Source organism: Sciurus carolinensis, chromosome 16, assembly GCF_902686445.1.
Source record: "Sciurus carolinensis chromosome 16, mSciCar1.2, whole genome shotgun sequence".
Classification (NCBI taxonomy): domain Eukaryota; kingdom Metazoa; phylum Chordata; class Mammalia; order Rodentia; family Sciuridae; genus Sciurus; species Sciurus carolinensis.
This window is the reverse complement of record NC_062228.1, coordinates 4486893-4503999: the sequence shown is the minus strand read 5'-3', so window position 1 is coordinate 4503999 and position 17107 is coordinate 4486893. Positions and strand designations below refer to the sequence as shown.

The window sequence follows — 17107 nt, the reverse complement described above, 5'->3', positions numbered from 1 at the left end:
ATACTTGGTTTCTGTTTATTGTTATCATACGAAAAAAGAAGACCCAACCCCGCAGTCAAGCTCTGGCTAGTTTTGTGACGTGACATGCCGTCGCGCTGTCTACGTACATAATCGGTTTTCTGAAACTCGGCCTGACAATTTGCGCTCTCCCAGCTGGGCCCTGGCTCCTTACTGTCAGTTTGTCTTACCGTCCTGTTGGGACACATCTGGGATCTGCCGCTCCCAAGTTCACTACCTCTGTTCATGGCAAGGTGAATTCTGATTCTCCGTCCTTCCCCTGGTCTATGATACTGGCCAAATCTTGAAGAATGTGGAAGTTCAGCATTCAGATCTGAGATGTTTATCTTTAGACAAAGGATTTTTGGTCAATTAAAGTCAAATCCTTGGCTCTTTTGAGAGAACAAAAGCCGTGCCTTTGTTATAGCACAAAATTACCCCCAAAGCTTCGTGGTGATTGATTTTTTTGTTTTTATTATTCTCATAATAGCTCTCAAAAAACATAGAAATGTAAAATTCCTTCTCGGTCAGATCTCCTTTGGGTTCAAAGTTCTGTTGATTTTTTTAAATAAGGTGCCTTTATATCATTTTATCTGCCCCAGAAATCAAGACTCTGCCCGTGCAAGGTGTGCTTGTGTGTGTGTGAGTTTGCTGATGAGGGCGAGGATGGGGTCACGTTGAGGAACCAGTCCCTCTCCCACCACCTGGTGTCCCTCGCCACAGCGACGGCACCCCGCCAGCCTGCCCGCTCCACGTCACGTTCACACGAGGCCCACGCTGCTCTGGTGCACTGAGTGGATCCGCACAGCTTAACAATGACCCTTCCTGACGGCCACCGTCTAACGTGTTGTCACACAGACGTGAATGCAGCTATCCTCTTCCGCTGGACGTTTACATGGTGACCAGTGTGATTGTATTAGAAATAACACCTCAGCATACGTTTCCTTCCAAGCAGGGGATCTCAGATAGGACCAGGAGTGACAGCGATGTGGATCGAGGTGCCCGAGTCTTCCATGGTTTTGTTGGACTTTGACGGGCTACTTTCCGAAGGGCTGCAATGCCTCCAGGCGGGGACGACTGTACTGATTTGTGTCCGTGGTTCTGCTCTTTGGTTTCCTCGCCGGGGCTGATTTTGACCGCAGCACTGACCATGACAGTGGTAGCTGACGTCCCTGGGAGTTTCCCGTAACGCGCGTACATCGAGCTCTTCAGACACACCGCCCGCGGTGGCTGACCCTGGACCTGGAGGTAGCCTTCCAAGGCCGAACTGGGCTCCCCGGTTAACCTCTATTAGCATCTATGGTCTACCTGAAAGTGGCCGTGAGGTTATCATGCGGACCGAGTGAGTCACTAGTGTCACCTGGCTCACAGCTGGTTGTTAACACACTAATGGTGTTTTTATTGGCCTCGTGTGATGGGTGAGGAAACTGACAGCTGTCTTGCTGGAGGTCACAGAGAGCGCCCTCTTGTGCTGGGATCCCAAATGCAGACCCCCTTTCCCCAGAGTTCCAACTGTAAGTGGTTTTTGTCACTGAAACACTGCTGCCCGGGCACAGCATTGGTGGGAACAGCATTCTTCCAAGAAGGGAAGCCCTTGCCGATGAAGTCGAGGCAGGACTAAGCACAGAAGATGAGGCCGGGAGGCCCTGTGGCTCTCTGGGAGTGCCACGGCTTAGTTCCCTGCTTCTAGAACAGTGCGGCAGGTGAGTGTGTGCTGCCTCCCGTGAGCCGTGAAGGCGGCTCCCTGCAGGAGGGCCTCATGGACCTGGGGAACCCCACGGCTTTGTCAAAGCCTGGTGGGAGGAATCTCGAGGTCCATCGGGGCCGCAGACGCCGGGTTTCCTGCCGAGCAAGGTCGTCTGAAAGACCGACTGGCGTGAATTTCCCCTGAACATCAGCGTGAACACTGGCACGAGTCTCCTAATGTACTTAGTCATAACTGCTTTGTCAAATACTTTTATTAGCATAACATTCCTTTTAAAAATAATGATGTTGGAAAAACAGAAACAATGTAAGCACATTTGCTCAGCTAGGGCTGATTGCAAGTTGTTTTTTCTTTTTTTTAAACTCTCTTCACATGTTTGATGAATTAATTGTAAATTTCCCAAGGGGGATCTCACATGAACTGATCTCTGCCTTCTATTCTGAAATGGTTCCTTTCTATTCTGGTCCCGGTGACTGTCCGCTGAAGTGTTTGAATACGGCCCTGGGCTCATAAACCTGCTGACGTAACTTCCTTTCTCCGAGGAACCCAATTTCAGTTTTCATAACAGGTTAACGCCTTATTTCTCCCCCAATCTCTTTGCCAAACAGCTGTTCGTGGAGACCACGGATGTCAATGGGAAAACCCTGGAAGGGCCCGTGCCGCTGGAAATCATCGTGATCGATCAGAATGACAACAGGCCGACCTTCCGGGAAGGCCCCTACGTGGGCCACGTCATGGAGGGGTCGCCCACAGGTAGGCCAAGCTGCCTCTCGTCAGCGTGATGGCTTGGACGTGACACTGCAGACGCTGTGTCTGACGCATGTGTTCTGACTCATGGGTGGGCACCAGCATCGACGTAGCCTTCGGGGCCGGAAAGATGAGGCTCTGAGCGCCACCGTGGTGCCAGGAGCTACAAATGCCCTCCCTCATCCCCGAGGGGTCCTCTGGGTGACCCCCTCCAAGTCTCTGGTGCTGAGCTGATGTGGGGCGCCATGTGACACCTGGCCCACTTTGCCAGGGCCCGGGTAGGGCTGAGCTCGGAGTGACACTGGGGCTTGGAGGAAAACTGATTCTTTTCGTTATTGCCTTGTAATGAGAAGGTCTTAGTGAAACGGGTAGGACTTCTTTCCCTCTCCTTAGAGATGCGTGCAGGAACCTCTTGTCTGCAGTCCGCCAAAGGCAAGCCATTTTATCTCTCTGGACATGCACGTACCAGTGTTACGAGTCACTCAGGGGTACCAGAGAGCTCCCTGCTATCACGTCCCCACGGCCAACCTGCCGGGAAGCTTTAGGATGGACAGCTCCCTTTCTTGGCCCAGAACATACTAATTAAAGCCTTGTCTGGCCAGCAGCTCAAGTCACCCCCCAGTACAGTGCTGGAGAAAGTAAGAGCAAAGGAGGAAACCCAGTTAGACTGGACTTTGATTTTAAGCTTTAAGATATGCGGGAGTGAAAAGGTGCCGGTGAAGAGGGTCACTGTCTCTGGGTCGAAGATTGTGCCCACACAATAGAGAAGGAGCCGTTCCACAGGCCAGACGGCCGGCAGGGGCCCAGCACTGCTGTGCCCGGTTCTTCCCTCTTTGCTGAACTGACGGGATATATCAATGACATGTAGATACGGGCGGCTCAGGAAGCGTTGTCATGGCAACCTTCCCAGACTGCCAGGTGAATAATTGTATGCAAGATGCCTGAAACCTCCCTTCAGCTTTTGAAGCTGGTCTCTGTGCATTTCATCAGAACCCCCAAGGGCAGGAGCGACCCTCTCCCTTCCCAGTGTGTTCTGAGTGAATAAGGGTGAATTTGCTTTGTGTGCCAGAGGGAGTCTGCGGGGAGAGGTGAAGCTGCAAGTGAGGGTGGATCAGATCCCGTCAGGGCAGACAGGCTGCGTGCTGCTCCTGATGGAGAGAGGGCTTCAGTGACAAAGCCCCTGGAATTCGGGTTTGATGTTTACAGAAATCTACTTAACAAGCTGATGTGCAGAACAAGCTAGGAGAAGCGATGGGGAAACCTGATAAAGAGGCCAGGGTTGAAGCGGAGCAGAAGGATTCCTGGTTTCCATCTGTGGTCCCCTGGGCCTCGTAGGTGAGGCTCTGGGATGCGCATGTGCGGGAAAGGGGTCCTCTCTGCAGTGGCAGAGACGACATCCTGAGTGGTGTTAGCTTGCACGGCTTCGTGCACTGTGTGTGTGTGAGTAGATGGCCGCCAACTGCTTCCTACCTGGTCCTTCTGAAGGTTTAGGAAAGAGTATCGGATTATTTTATATACATGTCATAGTTTTGAAGAAAAGTAGAATCTTTAAAGCACACTGGATTTCTTAAAGCACAGAGCTATTCATTATGGGTAGAGACATCTTCAGGAACACGGGAACCCTGCAGCTCTGATTTGTGATTGGTATTATCCCATAAAGCCACGCGCCAGACTTGGGCATCTGTGTAAAGTAGCTGCCACTGACGATGCATAGCTTGGCCTGATTTTCTCTTTTTCAGTCCCCCTGGGTTTATCTCTAGAGCAGGCATTGGAATGGAATTGGTCAGATCTGGGTCATGAATGTGGAAATGATACAAAAAACTTTTGCAGAAAACCACTTAGTTTGTTTAGCACCCTGTAAGAGAGCTCAGGAAAGACAGCGATGGAACTCCATCTGGGAAAGCAGGTATCAGGGCCTCTCCCACCCTCCCCAGCCCAGACGGTGTCAAGCTATGCCAACGCTGGCAGGCCCTCAGAATGGCCGCCTCCCCCAGCTCCACAGCACCCTGCGTGCTGGTGGCTCTTGTGATTCCGCCCTTTGGAGGTGTTGTGTGATACCCGCTTCACAGAAAGGGATGCTGGGCGTGGAGAGCCCCATCACAAGGAAGAGCTGGGGAGGGCTCTGGTATTCCGTCTGGTCTTCTCTGGTGCTGTGCGCTTCCGTCTGTCCCACAGGCTTCATTGGATTGAATTAAACCCTTGCTGGGTGCTGGGGCTTTTGATCCATTGCACCACGGCCCCCAGTAGCTGGGTCTCACCTAAGAGATGGACACCACTGTCTCCATCTTACAGATAAGAAAACTGAACCTCAGAGAGGTTTGGAAACTTGCCCAAGCTAGACAGCTGAGGGAGGGGACGGGATCCGCGTCCGTGTCTCGGACTGGGGACACAGGCTCTTTCAGACCACGCTCCACACTGGAGTTGGCCTCCTCCTTTCCAGAGGTCGGGGTGAGCGAGGGAGAATGGGGTGGATGGTGCTCATTTTGCTGACAGGCGGCTGCCCATCTGCCTCAATTCTGTGAGCAAATCTGGCTACATCTATGCTGGTGTCCTGCTCAGGGGCTGCTCCAGGCCTGAGCATGACAGGCCATGTCGGTGCCTGACACACCCAAGTGCCGCCCGGCTTGTGGGTCCCTCTCCAGCTCCCACACTCATGTCTCGGACCCTTCACAGGCCTAGCTGGCGTGCGGGAGGGGTGATCATGCAGCTCTACCGGATCAGCTGGTCCACCTCCTGACAGAAAAGGACCTGCGCTCCTGCCCAGTCGCCAGGCTGGCCAAATCCCTGTAATAGAAGGCCAGCTGTCGCCCCATCTCCAGGGCAAATAGGGGAGAGCTGGAGGCCCTCGTCCTGCCTTGCGGCACTTAAGTCTGAGCTGCACGGGGTGTGGGCCGCACAGCCTCACAAAACCTCGTGCTTGGGACCTGCTTTCCTAATGCCCTGTGGTCACTCCTTGAAACCTTTAATGCCTGTGGCACATGGGGCTCCAGGTCTTTGTTTTGCACTGGGCCCACCCTGGGGTCTGCGCCTCGACTCAGCTGCTTAGCAAGGCAGGACCTGGGCAAGTTGCTAGACCTCTGGAGCCCCAGCTGCCCTGTCTGCATGAGGGTCGGGTGCAAGAGTGCCCACTGTGGGGACTGTGAGTGAAGACCAAGCAAGACCGGTGCTTCGCCCAGTCCTTAGAGCATAATAAATGTTCAGGAAACACTGGTGTATTGCCAATCCTGCGATTATTCTTTTATTCTGACAGTGTACCCTTCAGCACAGGTAAAGCTAAGGGACACACAGTTAGTGAGAAGGCGAATTCATCTCCAACAAACCAGGCATCATTTCCATGTCCCCATGTACCCGAACGCCATCAGCACCAATCCATCACGGAGGAAGGTCACCCATATTTATCTGTGCGCGCAGACAGGAGGCCATTCCCAGCAGCTCACTGCTAAACTCTGGGGTGTTATTTTGGGAATCACTCCTGCATGAAGGCAGATCAACAGAAAATAATGGTCTTTGAACTTAGCGGATCAGGAGCTGCTCCTTTCATAGCGTCACAAGGCATTGATGTATGGGCCGAGCCAGGCTCTGAGGCTCCACAGCCCAGCCAGATCTCTGTGGGAGTCTGGTGTTTTCTGAATGTCCAAGGCATTTCGGGACATCAGGAGCAGTGGGAGGAGGACCAGAGCCCTCGGAACTCCTGGAGGGCACATGCCAAGGCCCACAGAGCCTACCGCCACCGCCTTACAGGTGATCCTGCCTCTGGTGGTCGCCTGGGCACCTGTGAGGAGGGCTAGCCGTGAGGAATGAACAACAGGTAGGACTTCCTCCAGAAGAGTCCCTGTGGGGGCGCCTGGCCCACCAGAGAGGTGCAGGGATAGCAGGGGACAAGAGCAAAGGTCAGCCCATTGAAGGTGCAGCATTAAGGCGGCGACCAGAGTGGACATTTTCAGCTTGAGCTTTTGGGGAGCTCTGGGGATGTGACATCAAGCACCTACTGAGGATTGTCCCAGCCAAGATGCCCATCCCCCAAGCCTGGGCAGGAGACACTGGGCAGGAGCTGTCCCCAGGGGTTCTTTAACTTCAGTTGTGCACAGGGCAAACTGGGATCCAGAGCTCTCAGGCAGCCTTGCAGCAAGATCCTGCCTCTGGCTGTGGGCTTGGCCCAGCTCGGCCCAGTCTCAGCCCGGTCTCAGCCCAGGCTCGGCCTCCACCTGCCTCGGCCACCTTGGAAGGGAGATTATATCCCCACCCCAGGCAGGGGGAGCAGCTTTGAAGCTGTCAGGGGAGACGGGCAACGTGAGGAATATCTTGGTCCCCGACCCATGACGGAGAAAGTCCACTGCGGTATTAACACTGCCAGCCCTTCAGAGAGGGACAGGACCAGAGGGGCACCTGAGTCACTAGGTGGACGTGCAGCCCAGGCCTTGTGCCCGCCTGCTCCAGGCTGTGGGGTCCAGCAGAGATGGGCAGTTGCCTCTTTGTACTCTTGGCCCTGGGAGGTCAGCAGCCCTGGCCTTCCTCGCCTCCTCCCAGGCTGCCCATCTCAGGAGGAACGGAGCCTGGCCTTGCGGGGAGTGGCCTTCTCTGGGAGGTGCTGAGAGGGCAGGAAGGGCACTTGCCATTTATTGTCCCCAGGTTTCCTGGGTCTCTCTTCAGGACACGAATCACCTTAATCCTTAAACAAGTCCTACCAGGCAGGCAGGAGGGAGTAACCCGCCGGAGGTCTGGCAGAAGCAGCTGCCTAGAGGGCGGCCTTACTTGGAGCCGCTACCTCCCGAAGGAAAGAGCCTGTGATACTTGATGACATTTGGCACCTGGCTCAGGACAGCGTCCTTAGTTTGCTGGAACTGCCTGGAAGTAAAGCCCCTTCCACGGTGGCCTCTTTTCCTGTGCCAGTGAAGTGTGACGTGGCCCTTGAGTCCACCTACAGTTAAGCTTTCCCTGGCTGGAGTTTTCAGACGCTTAGACTGAAGTTTCTTCCGTTCTCGGCTGTGCCAGCAGACACCATGAGCTTCTGGAACATAAGCCATTTCTAAGTAAGAAGTCAAAAATTTTTTAAAAGGATTCAACTTTTTTTTCAGCTTTTCATAGGGGAAAAAAAATGCAATCATGCCAAACCTGCCCGTCCAGAGACGGTGCCCTCGGGGGACCTGCCGGGCCCAGGCTCCTCCGCACAGGGCGGGCGGTATGCAGCTCCACAGAAGGGGACTGCTCCTGCCTTTCTACAAGCCACTCTTCTGCCACGGGGTCCCAGGGACACTTTTGTTCATCAACGAACATCAAGCTGCATCCCCATTACCAGCAGCCAGGGTCCAGCTCCGCCCTCTGCCAGTCAGCCGGTCCCTTGCTATTGCTTTCAATCAGTTCTGCAGGGGAGCAGAATCCCTTCCCCGTCTGGTGACAATTTGTTTGGTGTGAATTCACTTGAGTGAGACTGGGGAGACGGGCTGTGCCTTGGCAGTCGGACTTGGATCTGGGTCAGGCCGGCTATGCTCCGTTCTCATGGTCCCCTTTGGCTCTAAGTTGACTGCACATCCCTGGGGCTGGAGGTGGGTTGGGGACACACTTTGCTTCCCGAATGGTCCCTCTCCACCATGAAGTTCTGTTCCCAGGCCAGCCCATGTGCCTGTCTCCCCGCTGCAGTGTGACTTGGGTAGACCTTTGCATTCCAGGGACACTGGGGAGACACGATCCGTGGGCTCACCTCAGTTGCTCCCCTGTCAAAGAAGACATTGGGCAGCCCCGTGCGTCAGTCTTCGGGGATGCTCAGATGCAGGCTGGAAGCCCTTCTTCCTCCGCTCTTCATTTGGGAGAGGAGGATTTGTGGCATCAAACATTGAAAATAAAACGTAGATTTAATTAACTCCATTAAAACAACGGTTCAAAGTGGAGATGGGGAAGCAGCTTCGGCGGCTTCAGAAAGTGACTGATCTTCCCACGACCTTTTCAAAGACCAAATCTGACGGCAGTGTCTAGCCCAGATGGAAATCGGGCGAGAGTGAGCACACAGCGGCGCCCTGCTCTGTGGCGAGGGAGACCCATGCTGTCACCGGAATTGGCCCCATGCCGGAGTGTCCCCTCCCTGCAGCTCAGGGAGCCCAGGCTGCAGCTGAGAAGGGCGGAACAGCAGCCCGGGGGCATCGAGCGCTCAGGATCAGGGAAGGCTTTATTCCAGCCAGTTGCATGTCCCCATTTCATGAAGGAATTCATTCACAGTTCACTGGGTGACTGCTCTGGGCCAGGTCACCTTCCAGGTGCTGGGATAGAGCCGTGAGCAAGGCCCTCGGGGACTCTGTTCCTAAGGCAGCCATGGTGCATGGCCAGGAGAAGGGTAGTTCACAAAGCTCACAAAGGCCATTTGGATCCTTCGGATAACATAGAACAAGGTGAGGTGACGGAATGAAGGCGAGGTCAAGGAAGGCCTCTCCAAGCAGGGGCCCTGCGGCTGAACCCAGTGAGCGAAGGAGCCCAGGAGGCAGGGAGCAGAGGGAGGGTGGTGCAGGCAGAAGGACCGGGGGCAGGAGTGACGGAGGGAGGGGCAGGGAGAGGCAGGAGCAAGCCCAGAGAGGTCCCAGAGGTGGGCCAGGGCGAGAGCTCTTTGAGCAAGCGTCAGTAAGCGCAGGCCCTGGGCCAGATCTGTCTCCCGCCTGTTTTTTTAAAAAAAGTTGTGTCAGAAGTCCGCCCTGCATTCTTACGCGCTGGCCCTGTCTGCTCTGTGCGGTGCGGCTGGGACCAGGTAGCTGGGACAGAGATGTACCTCCCATGGAGCCAAAAGCATGTACTGTCTGATCCTTGGCCTGTTCACAACCTGGGTTAGAGGCCCGTAGGGTTTGGTTACGTTGCACACCGAGCAGGAGGCCCCGGAGACTTTAGGCAGGACAGGGGTCGAATCTGATTTTACTGTCACAAGAAAACGTGTGCCACTCCATGGAGAAGGAAGGAGGGATACAAGGGTGTTTCAGCCTTTGAGAAGGAGATGACTCTGACCTGGACCAGGCTGGTGACAAGGGAGTGGAGGAAGCGGTCACGTGCGGTTTCTGCGGTCAGCCCACCCGAGTGGGCCTGCAGCGTGTGGACGGCTTGCGACGCCGCTCCCTCTACCGGAAGCCTTCCCCGCGGAAGCCCATGCAGTAGGGCTCAGGAGCCTTCTGACTCCCCAGCTGTGAGCTGAGGGAAGGGGGAAGCAGTGTCCTCGGCCATCAGCTCCAGGGCAGGGACCGGGCGGTGCGCTGTCACCCTGGATTCCAGTGTTCAGCAGAGTCCCAGGCACGTGGTGGCCGCCTGATCAATTCCATTCCAGGAACAAATAGCCCCAGGTGTCAGAAATTCTGAATATCTATAAACTCCCCTTTTTATTCATTTTTTAAAATAAATGTTTGTCTTTGTTGGCAGTTCATTCATTTCTTCAGCAAATATCTCCAGAGTGCCTGCTCTGCGCCAGATGCGCCGCTGTAGGGAGCGGCAGGCCACGCGACCCTCCTGGGCCCTGCGCACGCAGCAGGAGGCCAGCCGATAAGTGTCCTGCACTCGGTGGTCACTGGTGCCCACCCAGGAGGAAGTCCGCAAGCTCTCGAGAGCCCCGCTAGGAGCCATGGGGGGCCTGCCAGGGAGTAGAACTGATGGTCTCCAGGAGATCCTGCAGCACGCAGAGGCTCAGGGAGGTTAGGTTACTTCCCCAAGGTGGCACAGCTGGTGGGCGAAGCTCCGAGTCTAACTCGGACCCGGCGACTCCATCTTCCATGCATTTTCATTTCCTCCCCATCTGCAGCCTCCACTGCCCTTCCCCCACCCGCCACAGTGATGTTAGGATCATGCCAATGCCGCCCCAAAGCCTAGATGGCATTTGCTTATCTTCCATGTGTGTGTGTGTCGCGCGCGCGTGGGTGTGTACGTGTTTGTGCGTGCGTGCGTGTAGGGGGAGAGCGGGGAGGAGGGAAGGAGACACAGCAGCACCCACCTCCTGGAGTCGTTTTTTAAGGGCCAGGCATGCTAGGTCCCTGGGAGCCGCCCCTTGGTGATGGTGACTGACTCTCCCCTAGAGGTTCCTTGGAGGTGCTCAGGAGAACCTGGAGATTCCTGAGGCCGCGGAGCCTTTAGCCAGGAAGGTCTGCGGATGTGGGGTAGAAAAGACAGATGTTCCAGAGAGCTGGGAGGGGCTCTTCCGAGCGCAGGTGCAGCTCGGACTCCGCCCTGCTGGAACATTCCAGAGCCGCCACACGCCCGCCCAGGACGCCAGCTCCTTACCTCAGTGCAGTGTTTCTCTGAAAGGCCCTGAGTGACATGTACAGAAACCCTCCCTCTCGAGCAAGCGGCAGAGGTTCCGAACGCAGAGTTCTGTGGGAAGAGGGCACATGAAATCCCTTTCAAGTGTGTGCTTTATAAAATATAGGTCATGAATCCAGCTTCCCTGTATCAAAGAAAAATTTTAATAGACGTGCAGCGTCCTTGCTCTAATTATGCCTGCAGTTTTTTAAAATCAAACACAGAACCCAAAGCTATTTTATTATTCAGGAGGATAGTCGAAGATTTGTCAAAAGTTGGGTTTGGGAATTTTCCTGTTTTCTTCCTCGTTCAGTTTTCCACTTTGCCTTCGAGTCTGCCGTGTCCCTGGTGGTGACGGGCTGCTCACGCAGGGCCTTCCTCTGGGAGGCGGCAGGGTCACGTTCTGCAGGCGGGCCCTGTGTCCCAGGAAAGGTCTCTCCTTCCAGATGGTGGCGGCCTCCCCGGCAGCAGGCCACATGGGCTGCTTGGCTGTCCCTCTGTCTCCTTTCTCTCCCCTGCAGCTTCACCTCTCTGGAGCTCTGACCTGTGCTCCTCGACTCACACTGATGTCACAGGCCAGGGCCAGCGGTGCTGGCTTGAATAGTGACATGCGTTTACATATATGCAGTTAAGTTACCCAAACTGTGCGCGTGAGACGCGTCGTTCAGAAACGTCTGCGTGGATCTCCGCTGGTGGGGAAGTGTGCTTGGCGTGGTCTCGCTGGAAATGCTGGCCAAGAGGCTGCTGGCAGAGGCGGATCCAGGGTCCTCCTTCAGGTGGTTTAACTCCAGGAGACACTTTCTGCCACTACCATGGGGACAGGGAGGCTGCCACTGGCATCTAGTGGGTAGAGGCCAGGCTGCGACATCCAGGATGCACGGGTCCCCACAGGGAGAATTCCTTGGAGGCATCAAGGTGTCGGCAGGGCTGTGGGGGGGGAGGCCTGTCCTAGGTGGAGGGAACGAGGATCCGAGTTATGAAGCCCACGGGAGGGCGCGCTTGGGGTGAGCCCCGTCCCCTCTGCTCGGGCGCAGGCAGCTACACGTGGCTCGTGTCAAGCTGGAGCCGTGACCAGGCTTTGCTAAGGCTCCCTGTGCTCGTGCCGGCACCACGGCAGTCCCAGGACAACAGGACAATGCCAAGGTTGTGCCCCTGCCCCCGATGAGGAAGCAGAAGACAGGAGCGGGCCACTTGCCCAGGGCAGGCTCCGTCCTCTCCTTTAGGAGTGTCCGCATCAAAGTCATGGTGCTCAGCCTCCCTTACGGCTCAGGGTTGCTGTGTGATGGAGTTACCAGCCAATGAGCTGTCAGCAGGGCTGTGTGTTAGACTTCTGGGATGGGTTCTGGAGGGAGCCGACTCAGCTGGGAGGAGTGGCCTGGTGCTGCCTGGAATGAGGATATGATGGCTAGAACTCAAGCAGCCACCTTGCTGTGGGAGGTAGCCTCAGTGGTGGAAACCATGGTGGGTAGGATGAAAGATGGAGAGAGACTGGGTTCAGGTGCCCATGGTCGGCTGTGCCAGCCCTCAATTGCCTGCCTCCAGAGTTACTTTACACAAGATAATGAGACACTGACATCTTGTTTAACTCGCTCTTATGGACGACTCTGTCTTTGTAGCCAAACTAGTAACTCCTGACGTAATTCTAACTCAACCCGTAAGAATTACCACCCAGGCCACCTGACTCTGAGCCCGACCTTTTAACCACTGTGCTGGCAAACGTCGGCCCACTCTCCCTCCTGCCACCCGCCCTAGGATGATGATCAGAAAGTCAGGTCTTCAGTGGAACACATCCCAGTCTCCTTAGAGTTCTTTCCAGAAAATATGCTGCCGTCTCTTCGTCGTTGGTTAGAAGCATACTGGGAGCCCCGTGGGAACCATCTCAGCCCAGCTGCTTTGATTCCCTCCACCACTGACCACCGGAGATGCGCCCGTAGTGCCTGCCACTGTGCCTGCCATTATGTCAGCTGGCCTTAGGTCCCAGTGCAGAGGCTGGAGAGGTTGTAGAAGGGTCCTATGGCTGCTAAGAGGGCAGCAGAAGGCTTTCAGGAGCATTATTGCTTTCTTAACAGCACTTGAGCTACAAAAGATGTGCTTGTCGGTTCATCAGGGAGACTGCATGCCCCCACAGAGGTAGGGCAGGTAGAGGCCCCACGCCTATCTCCAGAACACCTGTCTTTTAGTTGTGTCCCCATCACCAGTTATGAGACTTTGAACATGGTGTCCTGCCCCTCTGAGCTTTGGATAAGTCCTCTGTAAAGTCAGGATAATGGTAATGCCCCCAAAAGACAGCCATGGTGTCTGAACACTAAGCCTGACAAATTCCACCCAAGCCACAGATAGTGGCAGCTCCCAGCCGCTAATGCAGCCACTGACTGTTTTCCATGGGAATAGACTCTGGTGGGTCTCCAGGCTCTCTCCTAGCAGCTTGCAGGGGTCAGAAAATTGCAGGGACCTGTGGCGCTGAATTCCAGTCCTGGCTGGCTCTTTTACCAGCTGTGTTTGTCTGAGCCATTTCTCAGTATTGAGTTGGTGGTGATCCACCGTGGGAGCATTCTTTGTAGGTTTCAATGAGGCAGAAGTGACACAACGTAATATAGCAGTGTTACTAAAACCTTGTTTGTGCACAAATTTAAGGACAACGTGTTTTAAGCATTTGTCAAGGAGGACATTGCAAAGTGGCCGGCCGGGCAGGGCGCACCTGTGTGCACTCCGCTGCTGGCTTGCTGGATTTATGCTTAATGAGACATTCTCACGCTATACAGCTCATGGGTTGATCCGCTTCAATAGTTTTTAGTGTAGTCACAGAATTGTGCAATCAGAATAATTGGTTGATTTTAGAATATTTCTGTCGTGCCAGAAAGCAACCCTTCAGCCATCAGAAGTCAGTCCTCACTCCCCCGACCTTGCCAGTCCTGTGACACCACAAATCCACTTCCCGTTGCTGTGTGTTTGTCCGTCTGGGAGTTTCACGCATCACACTCGATGGGGCCTTTCCTGTCAGGCTTCCTTCGCTTGGCAGAATGTGCAGGGTTCATCCGGGTCGTAGGAACATATCTGAACTTCATCCTCTCTTGCCAGAGACAAGGTTCATTTTTACAATCAGTCTCTCGCCAGAGGGGGTGCTGCTCTTGCTCCTAGAGATGACCACGTGCCAGGTGGTCAGGGGCAGCCTTACCAGGGCCAGTTTGCATTTTGGGGGCTGTGAGACTCGGTGCACCCAGCCTCTGCTTCCTGGAGAGCCAGCGGGGCTTCCTCCTGTCTCAGCGGCCCTGTCGTTTCCTAAGAGCTCCGTCTCATCCGCCGTGTGTGTCTCCCACTTGAAGGAATCCCATCCATGAAAACACCACTCGATTAAAGACGCACTCACAGAGTCTTATGGGATCTGCTCCCGAGTGTCTCTGAAGTGATATTTGATAAACCCCATTTCCGCTCAAGGATCCACGATCCCTGCCCAGGCCGCTTTCTCATAAGGTGCCGAGGCCTTCGTCTGGCTCTGCCTGCGCTCACCTCTGCTGCAGCAGTGTGACAGTCCAGCACCCAGGCCTCAGGACAGGTCACCTGTGGGCCACGCCCTCGCCTGCCTCCCCCAGAGGCGAGGAGGGGAAGGGAGGAGGCCGCCCCACCCTCTCCAGCTGCCTTTGCACCAAGGGGCCACGTCACGCAGACGTCTGTTCCCTCAACAGGCCACCAGGCTGGCCTCGGGGGTGAGGGACCCTGGGACGGGCACCATTCTCTCCTGCCAGCTACGCTTTGTTTCAGATGAGGACGTGGAAGTGCAGAGAGGTTGGGCAGACTCGGAAGGGGCGCCCCATGAGTCTGGAGCCCTCCGACCAACCTCCTGTCCCGCGTCCTGCCCGGACACTGCCTTCCCTCTGCCTCAGAGTGGGCCAGTTGCTTCTCAGCACGCCTGCTGTCCTCTGGTAAGGCTCAGGTGTCCTTATTCGGGGTCTGTGATGTGAGCTCCCCACGCTGCGCCCCAGCCTCTGCTGGGCATAAAAATGGGAAAGGTTGGTTTCGTTGCTATGGCAGGCGCACCAGGAGAGCAGCAGGCCAAGCCATGCTGTGCAGGGGGCAGCTCCTCCTGGCCCGGGACGTGCGACCTCGCTGGTCCGAAGTGCAACTCAGAGGGCAGGCAAGCTGCGTGTTGAGACGGGCAGACCCCAGCAGAGGAGATGCTAGAGTTAGGGAAGCCGTGGCCAGGGCTGGGGATGAGGTCGCCTGGGGACGCGCCCATCGGGAGCGCTGCTGCTGCGGGGCAGGAGGTGGCCCTGAGCCTGGCGTGACCCGGGGTCTCATGTTTCCAGCACTGGGAGGCAGGTGGCTGCTCCTTGTGCTTCGGGGACACAGCAGGTGGCATTTCTGTGAGGCTTGGATCTTCCCTGTTGCTTCCAGACAGTCACAGGTTAGATGCTGAGTCTGCGTCTGTGCTCAGGGAAGGAGAAGTGGGAAGGGATGTGTTGGCTGCCCCTTAGCAGTGCAGGGCCCTTACCCCAATCCTCAGGTCTGTCATTAACAACCCCGACAGACCTGCAGCTTGTGATTACCCTCAGCTACCAGAGAAACCAGGTGACAAGTAGTACTTACACATGAGTGTGCATCTGTGTGTGTGTGGAGAGGTTTTTCTAAAGGAGTGGGCTCACGTCGTCATGGAAACCGAGAAGTTCAAGGTCTGTAGGAAGCAAGCCAGAGGCCCAAGAGAGCTGCCGTGCGCCCCAGGCCCAAGAACCGGAGAGGTCACAGCATCATTTCCAACCCTAGTGCTGTGGGCTCCAGCCCTGGAAGAGCCGGGGTTTGGGTTCTAGCCCTTGGACAGAAAGACCAGCCTTCCAGCTCCAGGGAGTAGGTGGGCTTTCCCTCCCACTCAGCCTTTCTGCTCTAGTCAGGCCTTCGACGGATTGAACGAGGCCCACCCACATTAGTGAGGGAAATTTGCTTTATTCCATATACATTTTCAATTGTTAATATCATCTAGAAACCCCCACCACAGACACACCCAGAATAGCATTGCTGAGTATCTAGGCACCTAGTCGCCCAGTCAAGTTCACATGCAAAGTTGATCTCACTGTGGTGGATAGAATCCTGGCCCCCGGGATCTCCATTCCCTGCTGTTAACTCTGTGGAGGGCACCTCACAGGCAGGAGAGACTCCAAAGTAATTAAGGTCATTCTTCAGCCTCAAATTGGGAGACCACCCACGTGGACCCAGTCACATGAGGCTCTCAGAAGCTCGGAGGGGACACAGGTGCACTATTCAGAACCGCACACGCCCAGCCAGGCAGGCCACAACCTCCTCTTCACGTCGCCCCAACACCGTCCCTTGATGGACAGCTCCCATCCTCTCCCTCCCCACCACCCTGGCCTTGGGAGTCAGCGTCTCTGCTTCTGTGAGGTCGACATGATTAGACTGCACATAAAAATGACACCGTGCCATGTTTGTTTTCTATGCCTGGTTCATTTCACATAGCATCACATCCTCCAAATCTACCCACCCTGTCACAAATGACAGGATTCCTGAGATGATGGATGTGTTCATGAGCTTGATCTAATCAAGCCACATTGTATACAGGCATCAAAGCATCACATGGTACCCATAAATGTATACAATTAGGATTTACCAATCCAAACAAACTAGGAAAACAAACAAAACAATTAGCAAGAACGGGGAGAGATGCAGGGGACAGGAGAGGAGCAGAGAGGAGGTGAAGGGGGTTCAGAGGGTCTCATCCCCAGGGACTGTGGAGGGTTTAGCCTGTTGCCAGAGTAGACAGGAGGGCCACCTGGATGGCAAAAGTGAGAAGGGATCACTCTGCCAACTTCCTGAATAAGCTGTGGGCTGGGGGGATGCCCAGAGTCTCCCGTAAGGACCACTGTTCCTCGATGCCCTGATTTGGGCCTTTTGAGTTCCTAAGCAGGAAGCCCACCGAGCCCAGGCTTCTGACTCACAGACATGGTTGCTGTCCCAAGCACTCAGTTTGTGGCAATTATTCCAACAGCAACAGCTTGTGATTTATGTTATCTCGTAAACACACAAGCTATGAGTAAAACTACTTTATACAACCAAAAAGCAGGAATAAATAAAAGCATAAACTCTTTAACAACTAGCAAAAGTTCAATTTTAAATCAATTACTGGCTTGTGATTTTCAAGCATTCCGAATGCCAGCATCATCCTTAGGAGATCAGAGGCCATCTTGGGACGCGTTTGTCAACACAGGCTCGGGAAGCTGTCCCTACAAATACTTTAGATTTTCAAGTGACACCAAAGTTGCAATGGACTCTCCCCCCGAGGAGGTGCCCCAGCTGCACTGAGAGCTCCGTGAGCAGCCCCAGGTCGGTTCAGCTTCCAGAAGTCTCCTGCCACGGCCACAGTCCACCTGGCTTTCCAGGGTAGAGGTTTGCCACAGA

The 17107-nt window shown here is 55.0% G+C and overlaps 1 protein-coding gene across 1 annotated transcript in view; it reads left to right on the top strand.

Annotated features, from left to right (window-relative positions):
* Positions 1–17107, top strand: part of Cdh13 (cadherin 13) — an 899199-nt gene that overhangs the window by 579941 nt on the left and 302151 nt on the right. Inside the window, exon 6 of the mRNA XM_047528617.1 lies at positions 2311–2455. Coding sequence (XP_047384573.1) covers positions 2311–2455 — 145 coding nt within the window. The remainder of the gene's footprint in view (positions 1–2310; positions 2456–17107) is intronic.